This window comes from Spermophilus citellus (assembly GCF_964194105.1).
Source record: "Spermophilus citellus genome assembly, chromosome: 2".
NCBI lineage: Eukaryota > Metazoa > Chordata > Mammalia > Rodentia > Sciuridae > Spermophilus > Spermophilus citellus.
The window spans coordinates 35,368,002-35,382,883 of record NC_138183.1 but is presented as its reverse complement, the minus strand read 5'-3'; the positions used below and the strand labels follow the sequence as shown (position 1 = coordinate 35,382,883).

At 50.1% G+C, this 14,882-nt stretch overlaps 1 protein-coding gene across 1 annotated transcript in view; it reads right to left on the bottom strand.

The window, feature by feature from the left end:
- SHB (SH2 domain containing adaptor protein B) overlaps positions 1-10,107 on the bottom strand; it is a 131,742-nt gene extending 121,635 nt beyond the window's left edge. The window contains exon 1 of the mRNA XM_081275729.1: positions 8,706-10,107. Coding sequence (XP_081131855.1) covers positions 8,706-9,425 — 720 coding nt within the window. The 5' untranslated portion in view covers positions 9,426-10,107. The remainder of the gene's footprint in view (positions 1-8,705) is intronic.
- Positions 10,108-14,882: the final 4,775 nt, after the last annotated feature.

Sequence of the window (14,882 nt, the reverse complement as noted above, 5' to 3'; positions counted from 1 at the left end):
CTGGATAACCTCAGACAAATTACTTAACCTCTCTGTGCCTCATTTTTCTCTTATGTAAAAGTGGGATACTAGTAGGGAATACTACCTCAAAGGTCCGTGGTGAGGAGTAAGAGTTAACACAAAACAGCAGCTGGCTCAGAAAATGTGCAATGAAACTATATAACCAATATTACTGTAGAAAGCTCCCTTAATTTAAGTGACTAATCTTTTTTTTTTCGCAAATGCCTTCTCCTCCGAGAAGCCTTTCTCGATTTCCTCAGTTAAAATGAACTTCATCCTCACCCTGCTTCTCCTTTGACTCCACGGAATCAAGGTCCTGCCCAGAACAGCCACTGTGCCAAGTGGCTGTCAGTCCACTCTGTCTAGACATAAATTCTGCTACACAGATCTGTGTCCCAGTCATGGTTCCTGTGTCCCCAGCCAGAGGATAGTTCCTTGTGGAATGCCCGGTTCATCTGTGTACCTGCCCACCTCCTAACAGTGGCCTCAATCAACACAGGCCAAACACAAGTCACCAGGTCAAAGGCCACTGCAGCCTCCTAGAGCAGTATTTCAATCTCTGCCTGGCAGGAAGCGCAACCCACCACTTTCCCCGGGCTCAAAAGGCCAGTGGGGTGTGCCATCAGCCAGCCAGCAGCAGCCCAGCTCCTGGCTGCAAAGCCACAAGCCCCCGTTTATTTTACAGGACCAAAGGTGACCTACCTCTTCCCCACAGGCCACCACCCCTGGGCTCTCCCAGCACATGCCAAACTCAGGAGGGGAGGACTCAGCCGAATGGGAGAGGAAAACACACCTGTTTCAGATTTGCCTTTTAAAGCCAATTTTATGGTTCAGAAATGCTTCGGGGGCAGGGAGAGAACGGGGTCAAGTCTTGGGGGTTAAATCCCAGGGTCATCAGTCATGTTCTGTGACTGTCAGATTAGAGAGAATGGTCACCTGATCTCCTTCAAGGAAACTGAAGTTCCTTGTGGATAAGAGCCAAGGTACCACCAGTTCTTTTCTTAAAACCGAGCACATGCAGCCTGGCCGATCCTCGGAGGGAGGGAACGCTTGGTGTTAGAATGAGAAGACATGACAGTTACAAGACACATGTTTTGTGCAGCTGTCCTTTGGGATGTGCCAACTCTGTGTGCAGAATTTTGCTATAAAATAATTCCAGTGCTGCATTAACATCTCCTTTATGGAACTCCAAGGCAGACGGGAGAGGGAGAGGGGCCAGCTCTGGGGCTCTTCTAGGGGTACTAAAGCCCATGCTGAAGCAAGCACTCAGGCCATCAGGCCGAGGGATGCAGAGAGGAAGGGTAAGCGGAGGGGAGGCGGGGACATACAACACACCTCAGTAAACAGCTGAGCCTCTATCGCCATTGCCACCATGGAAAACACTGGAACAAGTCCATGAAAAGCATACAGGTGATGCACAGCTGCACAGGCGAGAGCCTCGTTCTGTCACTTGGAGCTGCGTGACATTAGGTATGTCATTAACTTCTGTAAACCTCCATTTCTTTATCCATGAGATGGGGTAATATTACCTGCAGTAGATGAATACCATTGAAGGCCCTAATTAATGGCTTGCATGTGTCCCTGCCCTTTGCCTTGGGACTCTCCAGTTCCTCCTCTTTCCTGGAATCCTGGGGACTTGAGCTGTGACTTGCTTTGGTCAAGAGCATGCAGTAGAATGAACAGTCCCACCAGTCTGCAACCTCAAACCTGCAGGGCACAGTGGCACACCCCTGTAATCCCAATATTTACCAGGCTGAGGCAGGGGTTCAAGGCCAGCCTGGGCAATTTAGCAAGATTCTGCCTCAGAATAAAAAAATTAAAAGGGCTAGGGATGTGGTCAGTTAGCAAAGTGCCCCTGGCTTCAATTCCTAGTACCAGAAAAAGAAAGGAAGGAAGGAAAGAAAAGGAAAAGAAAAAAATAACTTCAATGAAAGAAAGAAAAAAAATCCATATGGGCTTCTGCCCTTTCTTGGAACCTTGCCACCACATGAACATGTGCTGAAGGATGAGGGACCACATGGAACAGGGCTGAATTGCTGCAGCCCAAGGCCATCCAATCAGCCTGCCAAACATGTAGGAAAGCCGAGCCAGGACCCCTAGGTCTGAGCAAGCCCAGCTGAGACCAGGAAAGCTACTCAGATGTGCCGCTCATGGACCACAAACTTATCGTTTAAAGACTAGGTGGAAAACTACGGCCCTTGGGCCAGTGACCTGCTTTTGTAAATAAAGTTTTACTGGAACACAGCTATTCCCACTGATTAACATACTGTCTACAACTGCTTCCGAGTTACAATAGCAGGGCTGACCAATCATTACGGAGCCTGAGACCATCTGGCCTGCATGCCTGAAAACATTTACTATCTGGCCCTGGCCCTTAAGAGGACTAGTGACCTCTGGTTTAAAACCTGAGGTTGGGGTGACTTGTCCTGCAGCAACAGCTGGCACAGTACTGGGACCAAGTACCTAGCATGACGGTCAGGACTAAAATAACCAAGTAAACTGGGCATGGTAGCACACACCTGTAACCCCATCAGCTCAGAAAGCTGAAACAGGAGAATCGCAAGTTCAAAGCCATGGCGAGGCTCTGAGCATCTCAGTAAGACCCTGTCTCTAAATAAAATACAAAATAGGGCTAGGGATGTGGCTCAGAGGTCTACTACCCCTGTGTTCAATTCCCAGTATCAAAAAAAACAAAACCAAGTAAGTGATTATAATGATGTCTGGAGAATATATTTCCCTTCTGGAGAATCAATGGAAGAACTGGATTTGATATGCACCACTTCTCTCACACTATTCTCAAGGGAGGGACATCAAAGAGAATGTGTCACCAAGCCAAACCATAGCTATCATGTTTGATCCTAACTTTATTTTCCTTTATTCTTATGGGGGATTGAACCCAGGGTGCTTAACCATTGAGCCACATCCCCAGAGCTTTTTATTTCAAGACACGTCTAAGTTGTTGAGGCTGGCCTTAAATTTGTGATCTTCCTGCCTTAGCCTCCAGAGTCACTGGAAGTACAGATATATCACCACTCCCGGCTGCTCTTAACTTTCTCCAACAAAGACTTTTTTCTTTTTTTTTAGTTGTCAATGGATTGATTATTTATTTATTTACTTACTTATATGCAGTGTATGCACACATATGTACCCGCCACATGCACACAATTATTTATATGAGGATCAAACCTAGGGCCTCACCCATGCCACGCGAGGGCTCCAGCACTGAGCCACTACTCCAGCCCACTTTCTCTCTTTCTTGATTGTTGTTGCTGCAGTGTTGGATATAAAACCCAGGGCCTTATGCATGCTAGGCAAGTGTTCTACCACTGAGATAGATCCCCAGCCCTCCAACAAGGATATTTAAACAACTGGAGAATATAAGCATGTGGCTGTTAATCAAATGAGAATGACTGACAATTGATATTGGACCCTGGCTTCCATCAAGTTTGACATCAAGGATTTTATGTGAAAAGAAGCAAATGACTAGTCACAATTCCCCACCAAGATACAAGAGACATGTTCTTCCCTCTGTGGGCTCCAACTCCCTCTGCCGCCTCCCCTATTCCTACCACTCTCTCTCAAGCCTCTAGCCCCTCTTCCACACTTCTCTGCCAGGGGCTGGAAATGTGGCTCAAGCGGTAGCGTGCTCGCCTGGCTTGCGTGTGGCCCGGGTTCGATCCTCAGCACCACCTACAAGCAAAGGTGTTGTGTCTGCCGAAAACTAAAAAATAAATACTAAAAAATTAAAAAAAAAAAAAAAGTCAGCCTCAGCAAAAGCAAGGCCCTAAGCAACTCAGTGGGACCCTGTCTCTAAATAAAATACAAAATAGGGCTGGGGATGTGGCTCTATAGGGTGGAGTGCCCCTCAGTCCAATCCCCAGTACCCCCCCCCAAAAAAATACGGTATGATGCACACTTCTCTGCCTGCGGATCCCCATGCCTGAGTCAGCTCAGATGTCCCCTTCTCCTGAAATCCTCCTTCCCTGGCCAGCATTCAGGTGCTCCAAGCCCTTGCACACCCTTTTCTCCTGATTTTCCTCGGGCTGTGACACTGTCTCACTGAATAGAAGTTGAGAAGCTTATAGGTTGTTTCTTAATCTCTGTGGGGCACAGGTTCCAAGGCCCTCCTCATACACCAAAATCCAAGATGCTGAAGTCCCCTTTATGAAATGGCATAGGATTTACATATAATCTATGCACATCCTCTGGTATATTTTAAATTGTCTCTACATTACTTATAACACCTAATACAATGTAAATGCTATGAATATACTCATTATATTACATTGTTTTGGGAATGACAAGGGGAAAAGTCTATTTATTTTTTTCAAATATTTTTGGTCTGCAGTTGGTTAAATCTGTACATGCAGAACCTCAGGATACACAGCCGACTGTACTCAACTGCAAATTGAGAAGCTCCATCCTTGGAAATTAGCTACCACTTATTTCCCTGAGTTCCCCTTGTCTAGCAGGCAGCTCAGAAACTTTGCTAGATGTTTTTAAAAAGGAAAAAAAAAAAAAAAAAGACATGATACTATTTACTCCGTAACTATGGAAAACGTGTTATTTAACTCAACTTTGTGGATGCTGACAAAATCTCAAGCGTTGGTACACATTAGCATGTATTTAAAACCCAGAAAAACAGATACCATGATGCATCTCGACTTTCTCAGTTGTGGTGGAAACATTTACTTAATTATAATAAAAGAAACAAGACTTCGGAAGAAAACATAACTGGGTGAGTCCTGTCTCACCAAAGGAGACCCATCAAGTCACTGGCCGTTTTTGTTATCATTTTTTTCCCCCTCTTTAATAAGGCACAACTTGAAAGAATGCTATTTCTACTACAGTTTGTATTTTTTTCCCCAGGACCTAAAGCCCCCAGCATCTCTCATCTGAACTACAGCACAACTGCACCAATTCCGGCTCTATTTCCTCCACATGTTGGCAACTATTCAGAGGCTGGGATGTTCCTCAGTCATGGCTCTGAGCACATCCCTTCTGTGGCTCTCCAGTCTGCAGGAACTACCTGTGGGGTACCAAGTTTGGACCCCACCTCTCTCACATTGTTACTCCATGCAAGACCCATGACATGAAAGCACTGGTTTCCAAGAACATATCGGGGCTTGATACATGTTCATGCACACATATATACCCCCCACATGCATACCCTTACATGCACACAGGTACACACTTAACCTGACATAGTTCTCTGCAGCCTGCTGTCCCTCCCTTGCAGTGCAATTCCACTTCTGTCTCTCGATTCAGCTTGAGGTTACCTCCTAGATAGAGATCTCCCCAAATCCTCAAGAAAAAAACACAGGGAAACGAATACTGAAAAGACACCTCAATTTCCTCCTGAGGCTCAGGACAGATTTCTGTTGTGTAGTCTGCAGCGTTCACTCCCTCATCTCCTGGCTTGGACCAAGATACTTCTGAACACAAAGCAAGTGCTGGCTAAAACTTGCCTAACTTAGATGAGGAGGAACCACCACAGTAAACAGTCTCTCTTCCAAGTGACTCTAAAAGGAAAATGCCCCAGACTGAATGCTTGTGGGGATGTGACTAGGTATGTATGCGTGCCCCAGGACTCAATGGGAGAGCAGGTGGGTGCCTAAGTGTGTGACAGAGGGCAGCACAGGAACTGAGGTCAGCTGGAATGGAGGCCTCAAAAGATAAACTGTAGTGGGAGGCAGCACTAGAAGAAGGATCTGCTAACCAACAGACCCACTCCACACCTCAATAACTCTCAACTCAGGCTTGATGCTAAAACCAAACACAGGCCTGGCACACAGGGGGACATTTGCCAGGCTTGACAGGCTCATCCAATTCCCTAAGGACTAATCAAAGAAAGCTGAGCTGACAGAAGGCTAAGTGGGTTTTCTTGGGTAGGGGGCAGAAGGAAGGCTCTGAGGTATTCAGGACTAGATCACAGTGTGCCTGACCTTCCAAAAGTTGTCTGGCTGGAAGTAATGTAAAAAACAGACTGCCTCCTGACCGCCTGATGGGGTGGGGGTGGTGGCCACACACAGAGGGTAGACACAGGGCATCTGGACTCTGCATCCCAAAGTAGCAGAGGTCAGAAGACCCAGACAGACAGTTAAGGAGAGAAGCCATGGCTGCATCAGTGCTTCTCCAAGTGCAGTCCCGGGTTCAGCAGTCAAAGATCAGTAGGGAACTTATCATAATGCAAATTCTAAAGTGAGAGAGCCTTGCAGACCCTCCCTTGGAGCCTCCTCCCTACCCAGCTGCTTCCTTTCCTCCTCAGTAGAAAAACATCTGGTAACTGCCATCCCTTCTCCTGAGAGGGACAACTTCTTAAAAGATCAAAGAGTTCAAAGTCACAACCTAGTAGTGAAAAGTAGCCCAGAGAGTTGGTTCCAAAAAAGTTATATCTGAGGTGACCATATCACTCTGGCAGCCAAATCCATCCATTGTCCCTCACTGAGCTCAACTCACAAGGACCCTAACCCCTGGCACCTGCTGCCTGTCTAGGGTCTTGCCCAATCATGGGGACTTTACCTCCTGAGGCTCAGGCCAGAGATTTCTGTTGTGTAGTCTGCAGCGTTTACTCCCTCATCTCCTGGCTTGGGCGAAGATACCTCTGAACACAAAGCAAGTGCTGGCTAAAACTTGGCTAACTTAGACGAGGAGGAACCACCTGCAGGTCTTTAGAAGTAGCAGGTCATCTATGGTCCCAATTCTTCCTGCTCAATAATGGTTCTGCCTCTGAGGTATCCTTGCTGACCCCTGTAACACTAGGTCTCATCACAGCATTCAACCAGGCACGACAGCCCCCATCACAGCATTCAACGGGGACATCAGCTCCACAAGGGGTCCCACTGTAGCTAGCACCTTGCAGGGAGGACACAGAGAATACCTACAAGAAATATCTGGTGATAGAATGAGACCAGGTCTTAAACACACTTGACATTCCAGCTACAAAACACATTATTCCTTCATATTTGAAACAGTCTTAAATGTAATTGGGAAAGAATGTTCACTCAAGTTTTAAAAGCCACAAAAGAAGACTTTAGTGAGAGGCAGAACCACTAGCAGCAGGAAAGGAAGGAGCTCTGCTCTGCTGGCTGGTGATTGTGGGTAAGAAGGGGATGGAAAGGGTCCAAAAGTCAGCTGCAACCTTTGGGAGCGTTTTCTCGTGCCTTCTATACCCCCAAATTCCAGGTTCTCTGGAATCTGTGCATCAAGCCAAGTTTGGGCTATACATAAGACTGCAAGGGGCCTCTTCAGTGTTCTCCTGTTAGATCAACCAGTGGCTCCCAGGGATATCTCCCCACCTCACCAAGGCAGTGCCCGGGTGGCCACCTAGCTCCCAGCTGTCTTCAAGCTGTGGTATCCTGGGTGCTTGACAAGTCCAGAGTGCAAGCTTCCAAGGTGTATTCCCAGTTCCCAAACTGCTCCAGGAGAGGTGGGGTGCTCTAGACTGCCCACACCACCAGTCCTGGCAAAACAAGCAGGGGAGAAAATATTCCAGGACACTGTAGAAAGGAGATCTGGCAGAAAAATTAAAGGAGGGCATCCCCTTACTCCTTCCTCAGAGAAAACAAAAAGATCCCTTTCCAAGCACCAGCTGGCAGGTAGAAGCCTGTCTCCCTCCTGTCCAGACATCCAGTCCTAAGAGGAACTCAGACTTTTTATCAACCCAGTCCTGGGCAAAAGTTTACCTCTGGGAGGAGAATGTGGGGGAGAACAAGGGAGCAGGGGCCTGACAGCCAGGCAATCCTGCCCTAAGGAGTGGGCTCTTCCACTGGGCCTTGAATTCAATCAAAACACTGTCTTCCACCAGAAGTAGACAGAACAAGTACTATTTTATGGGGGAAGGAGGCCTTCAGGAGTGTGACGAGGAGGAGGAGGCTGCCTCTGACTGGAATTAACTCACCTACTTCAATAGGGGTGGATTAAGATGGCCTGATGTATTAGGAATGGGGTTACCACAAAGACCCCTCTCTCCCCTGGGATCCAACAGTGGGGAAGGGGTCAGGAAGGAAGAAGGTGAGATAGGAGGGGTGGGTCTCCTTTCAGCCCACCTGATAGGTGGACCCCCTGGGGAGTGCTGGGGTAGGAACTGCCCTATTAGTGTGGGGCAGTCTTGGAGGTAGTGCATTTCAGGCAGAAAAGCTCACCTGGGGGGTTCCCAGTGCCGCTCCAGCACAATAGGCCACCCGGCTTTGGAAAAAAGGCATGGAGGGTGGGGCTTGTAGAAAGATTTACATATACATATTCAGGGGCAGCCATCCGTATCTGCCACCAAGAATACTGCGTACAATAAATCGAATTCCCTCCCGGCTCTGGACCTCAGTTTCCAGCCACATATCGTGTGTGTGTTGGAGGAGGAAGCCTGGGGGACCCAAGAGAAAATGAGGGCCCGTGACAGCCCTGGCTCTCTGGACTTTACTCGGGAGCCGGAAGGGCTGGCTGGGTCCCTCTTCCTTGGGCAAGGCTGGGCGGGGCTCCCACGCTAGGGCTGTGGGCTCTAAGAGGACGTGTTTAGGAGCAGCAGCGAAGGGACGGTGCACCTGGGAGAGTGCGGGAGGGAGTGGGCAGAATCAAGTGGCAGCACCGGAGACCTGGCCCCACGGTCCTAGGTCGAAGTTTATGTAGGGTTTAGGTACTGAAGCGGTGCCTCAGTTTCCCTGTGCGAACAGTGTCTCTGGAACCTCGGGCGAGGCCAAGAAGTACCTTACCTTGTCCTTCTTGCCGGCCCCACTCTCTTCTGCAGCCGAGGCAGCGCACTTGTTGAGCAGTTTCTTGCCTCCGCAAGCCGTCGGGCTCCAGGTGCGACCGCCCGAGCAGGCGCCCCCCGGGGGATCCACTGCACCACCCGCTGCGGCGCTCTCTACTTTGATGAGGCGGTGCTTGGGGGAGATGTAGCGCACCTCAGCCGGTGTGGCGGGCCGCCGCTCGCTGCTGCTGCGGTAGAGGTGCGGGGAGCCAGAGGATGAAGAGGAGGACGCGGCGGCGCCCGCGCCCGAGGAGGCGCAGCAGCAGCCCGCAGCTCCTGACGCGGACGAGGCGGAGAAAGCGCGCTGGCCCCCGCCGGGCTCCCCGCCGCCGCCGCCGCAGTAGTCCAGACGGCACATGGCGCGCAGTTTTCGGAGCGATGAGCCGGGCCCGTTGTAGGGGTCCTCGAAGTCGCGCTCCTTTTGCGCTCGATAGGCGCGGATGAGGTCACTCGTACTGCCGCTGTCGTCGGGCAAGGAGCCCGACGAGGCTGAGAAGCAGGAGGCGGCGGCCGGACCGCAGGACGCCGAAGTGGCTGAGGCTGCCTGCGGCACAGACTGGGGGGGCTGAGAGGGTCGCTCGCCCCGGCGCCGCTGCTCGCGGTAGTCGGGCCTCGGTGGCTGCGGGGGGCTCTTGGTCTTGCTGTTCCCCAAGCTAAAGTACTTGTTCAGCCACTTGGCCATGGCGAGAGGCCACCTAGGGCCGCGGCGCGGGAGCCCGATCCGCCGCCGCGGCCATTCGGGGGACAATGCTGCCGCCCAGGTCCCTCGGCGCCCCGGCCCCGGCGGGGGGCGTCCGGGGCGCCCACTCCTGACGCCAAGTTCAAGTTCTCGCCGCCGCCGCCGCCGCCTCCTGCAGGCTGCTCTCGGACTCTGGCAGCTGCAGCACCGCCCTCCGCCTCCGCCGCTCTTCTCCCGGGCTTCGGATCTCGCGCCTCTCGCAGGCGCGTCTCATAAGGTCCCGGCCCACGACCACGGCGAGCAGAAGGCCCGGGCGACCCCGAATGCGGACGCTTTGAATGTGCGCACCGCAGCGGAGCGCGCTCCTGCCCCGTCGGAGCCACAAGCCTCCGCCTCGGCAGGGATCAGTGGCTGCTGCGGGAACTTGGCGTCCTCGGCCCCCCTTCTTTCTTTCCGAGGGCGCTGCGGAGAGTCTGGCCCTGCCACCCGCGAAAAAGCAGGAGGGAGAGCTAGCGAGCGAAGGAGGGAGGCAGCCGGCGCCCGCCCGAGCCCGCGCGCCCGTGCCCGTCCCAGCGGCGCCTGCCGCTGCCGCTGCCGCCGCCTCCCGAGCCGCCGCGTGTGTGACACTCTGCCGCCAGAGCCCGCCCCGCGCCGCGGCCCCGCCCCCGGACCGCAAGCCCCGCCTCCCGCCCCCGCAGACCCAGCCCCGCCCAGTCCCGCGAGCAGGGCCGCCAGACCGCTGGCCAAGCCCCGCCTTCCCTGCGCCGGGTCCTCAGCGGGCGCACGTCTCCCTTCCGGCACGCGCAACCTCCTGCGGCCGCCTCGGCGCCAACCCCCGGGTCGTGCCCTAGGGCGCCCGGGTCCTGCTTCGCGGCGGGCTTTCCCTAGTTGACAGCCCGCTACCGCCTCGGGCTAGAGGTTGCCAGGCTGACCCTGCAGCCTGCAGAGGCCAAACGCCTCTTCAGTCCCCCGGGCCCAGGGCTGTGCACCCCAAGGATGCCCACTGTCGGAGTAGGCGGCGGAAGTGAAGATTAACACTAGACCTTTCTAGTTTACAGCGTGGCCCGTGTAGAGGAAATGCGGTGCCAAATACCCTTAGGAACCCTCCTTAAAGGGACAGAGACTCCGGTTCAGTCACCGTACGCCAGGTCTTTGGAGGAATCTTTATGCTAATGAGAGTATTACCAATCCCGATGACGGATGCGGACGGGATAGGCGGCGGGGGCCGGACCGGGCACCAATCCGAGAGCAAGGCTAAGGGGAGGTGGGAATGTTTGCTTACCATTTCACCTCTGAGGAAGTTGGGGCTTTAACCCTGTTCACTGTCAACCTGGCGGAACAAGCTGTGGGTACGTTTAAAGCCTAAAGTTGCAGGAGCTGGCAGGGCCTTATTTTACAGATGGAGAAACAGAGGTCTCATAGAAAGTCACACAGATGATGAGCTCAGATGCCAATTCTCAAAGCTGATGATACCATAATGGTGCAAGTTAAGACCATTCTTTGGTCTGAGGAAAACTGAGGCTGAAAGAGGGGCACAGCTTGCTCAGGGTAGCTTTTCCTGGGGAAAAGCTGGAGACTCCCTGTTAATACCAAAATCTTGCCTGAAATCAAGGTAGCTGCCTCTAGGGCTGGGTGCAACTTAGGATGTGGTCATGCAACCCCAGAATATAGTTTGACCCTAAGATGTGGGTACCTGAGAAGTGAAAATTCTCTAAGCATGTTGATTTACTAAAACAATCCCCAAATCCATATTCTCCATCTGCTATCTGTATATCATTGATGGGCCTTGGGGCAATCTGTTTTTCCCGGAATCCTGTATTAGGAACAGTGGGACCCATTATGACAGGCAGCAAGATCAGCGGCCTCCTAGAGCTGAGGCCAAACTCAGTCTGAGACCTCTTGGATCTAGAGGGCCAGAGTGGTTACCTCTTTCTCTCTCTGTAACCTGTTCAGACTGTGGCCTGAGACCACAGGGGTGAAGCAGAACTCCAACTTGGGTTTCACTCTGAAGGCTGTTCTCTGTGTACTCAGCCCTACACAGTCATGTGGTGGGACTGACTGCAAATATTCCTTCAGTAACAAGCTACTTGCTGCTCTCTCTGGTCAGATTGCACTGTCATCCTCTGTGGCCAGTTGAATTTTCCAAACGCACTATGTGATCCCCACACAGTCACAGAAAGCATCATCAACTTCTTTTTTTTTTTTTTTTTAAAGAGAGAGAGAGAGAGAGAGAATTTTTTTTTTAATATTTATTTTTTAGTTCTCGGCGGACACAACATCTTTGTTGGTATGTGGTGCTGAGGATCGAATCCGGGCCACACGCATGCCAGGCTAGCGCGCTACCGCTTGAGCCACAACCCCAGCCCCCATCATCAACTTCTTACCTGAAATCTATTCACTTAGTATTTCAAGAAAATAATCTCAAAAACTGTTGTGAGTGTGTTGTGTGTGTGTGTGGGGGGGCATATTCTGGGGGAGATAGGGAGAGGACCCAGAAGTTGAAGGATAAGATGTTTATTTTGGGTATCCCTAGACTTAAACATCTCAAATTACCCTTTAAATCACTTCTTTGCCACATAAGCACTTAATTATCCTGCATAGATAATTCTATCCCCAATAGAAAACCTGAAAAGCAAGGACATCCTCGTCTTAAACCCCACCTTTCATCCACCCTCCATTCTCTCCAGTTCCCTCCCTTCCCTTGTCTGCTTAGGCCCTGGAAGGAGAAGCAGCTAGCAGCTAGATCCTGGCAGTGGGCCAGAGCTCCTGGGACAAGAAAGTCCTCTCCAGGAACTGGAAGCATGTTCCCTGCATGTGGGTTGCACATGGAAGGGTTATCTCTGCTTTTACCAGAAATTTAGGAAGAGAAGTTATATTTCACAACTTATTTTTTCCATTTTACTTTCAGCAAGCCAAAGGGTCAGACCCACTTTCCCATGTGATGCCTCAGCTGGGCTATAATTTGCAAGCCAGAATTATTGTAATGCTATGGTATTATGCCAAGAACATCCAGAGTACTTGTGTATCTGCTCACCCCCTAAACACTCTGTATATAATTAACCCCCCTCAATATCCCTGCAATTCGATGTTATTCCCAGGTTACATATGGGGTGGCTGGCCCAAGGTGGTATTTACTTCAAGCAGGCAAGAACCTCATGGGTGTTTTCCTTTGGGAACTTGTAGAGACACACCTTCCAAGATTGAGTCAGAAATAATCATCCTGAAAGGAAACAGAAAAGATTCCTAAGGAAGATGTTGTGTTTAATGGTTTGGAGAACCAGCAGAAAAGGATCAGAAAAATAAAGAGGGCTAAAACCAGAGATACAGTCTTTTCAGAGATCCAGCCACCTCATTTTATAGAAGAAAGTGTGGAACCAGTGAAGGGGAGAGATCAAGTCGGAGGCACAGCTTGGACTGGTACCCGATTTCTTGATACCACAAATTTAACACTATGTACTGCTGCGAATAAAAAATGCCCATCGTTCTTGACATTTTTGCCTTCTTACATCCTCCCCCCACCGCAGTTTTCTTGTGAGAAGGGTTGGGTTTGGATGGCCCTGTTTCTGTCCTACTCAACTTCTTATTTTAAACCAAGAACTAACCAAAGGCAATGACATGGCAGCTGCTTTTTCAGTACCTCTTCCAGTACCTGGAGGAAGACAATGTCATTTATAGAGGCCCCCAAAATGATGTCACCAACCCAACAGACTCATCTACCTCTTTCAAGAAACATCATTCAGTTTAGTCTGTTGAATGTTAATATCAGTTCCCTGCTTGGGGATTGCAGGGATATTGAGGGGAGTTAATTATATACAGAGTGTTTAGCTGATGAGCTGATACACAAGTACTCTGGGGACAGCAGCTCTGTCTCTCACCAGTAATCGTGCAGGCAAGGCAAGAGAAGCACAGGGCAAAACAAGGGACAAAGAGCTATGAAACATGGGAAGGGAAATGTAATTCTCAGGGAGAAGATCACGGAGGGAGGTGGTATCTGGACTTGCCCTTGAAGAACGGGCAACATTTAGATATGAAAGGAAATTTCAGGCAGAGAGAACATCCACTGTGAGGGCATAGAAGCAGGAACATGTGAGAAACCACTTGGGCAATAGTGAATGTTCTGGTTTGAGTCGACGACGAGTAGCTGAGAATTAGTAAGACATGGTGGGTAAAGGGTAAAGGTACAAAGAAAGATTGTGTTCCATCAGGAGAGTTCTGACTACCAAACTAAGGAGAATGAAACTTTACCTTGAATGCAACAGGAAGTCAGCAATGGTTTTTATTTGTTTGTTGGTATTGGGGACTTAACCCAGGGATGTTTTACCACTGAACTACATCTCCAGCCCCCCTTTCTTTTCTTTTTTATTTTGAGACAGGACCTTGATAAGTTGCTGAGGCTGGCCTCAAACTTGTGATCCTCTTACCTCAGCCTCCTAAGTAGCTAGAATTACAGTCATGTGCCACTACACTTGGCCAGTAATAGCCTTTGAGCAAGGAAATCACCTAGTTTTTTTCTGCATCCTCTAAAGATCATTTGAAAATCAGAGTGAAGGATGCATTTCATGGGGAGGGACAGAAAGCAGGCCAGATAATCTTTTAACTAATTTGTTTATGTTATTCCCTGTGCTATGCCTTCTTATAAATATTAAAGGACCAGAAAATAGTGCACAGAAGGCACTTAAAACCTATTTATTGAATGGCTAACAATAGTGTAGTGAAAGATGGCTAAGCCGTTTTAGAGGATGGACTTGCAGGTCTCTGGCTTTGGTCCACTTGGTGAATGGTGACCAGCCCCTTCCTAGTGACAGATAATACTGGAGGAAAGAGAAAAGGGAATTTTAGTGGAGCTGATAGTTGATTTGGCATTAGTCATCTGTATAAGCTGATGTGAAGTTCAGCACTGGAGTCTGGACTGGAGATACAGTTCTGAAGCAAAAACCTCGCTCATCCTCTACTCCTTTCATTGCTAACTTCTCCAGCCAGGTAGATGTGGGATCTGAGCACTTCTTACCTCCTCCACTGCCACCACTCTGGGCCAAGATTCCTTATCTCCTGCCTGAATGACAGCAGTTGTCTCTTACCATTTTCCTACCCGCTTCTCACGGAAGCCACAGTCATCCTATTGAAGGTGAATTTCACTATGTTCCTCCTCTGCTCAAATCCTTCATTGAATCCCATCTCCCTAGTACTAAATGCCAAAATCCTTACCATGGCCCCCAAGATCCCTGAAATTCATGACCCCCTTTTTGTGCTGCTCCTCTTTCCTGCTCCAGTCTGATGTTTGGGGGCTTCTGGGCACCTCCAGGCACCCTCTTGCTTTAGGGGTTTTAAACTGCAGTCTCCTCCACCCAGAACGTTTTCCCTGTGGCTCACCCTTGATCTTCTTTATTTTATTTTATTTTTTACTTATTCATATGTGGTGCTGAGGGTTGAACCCAGTGCCCCCTACATGCTAGGCGAGCG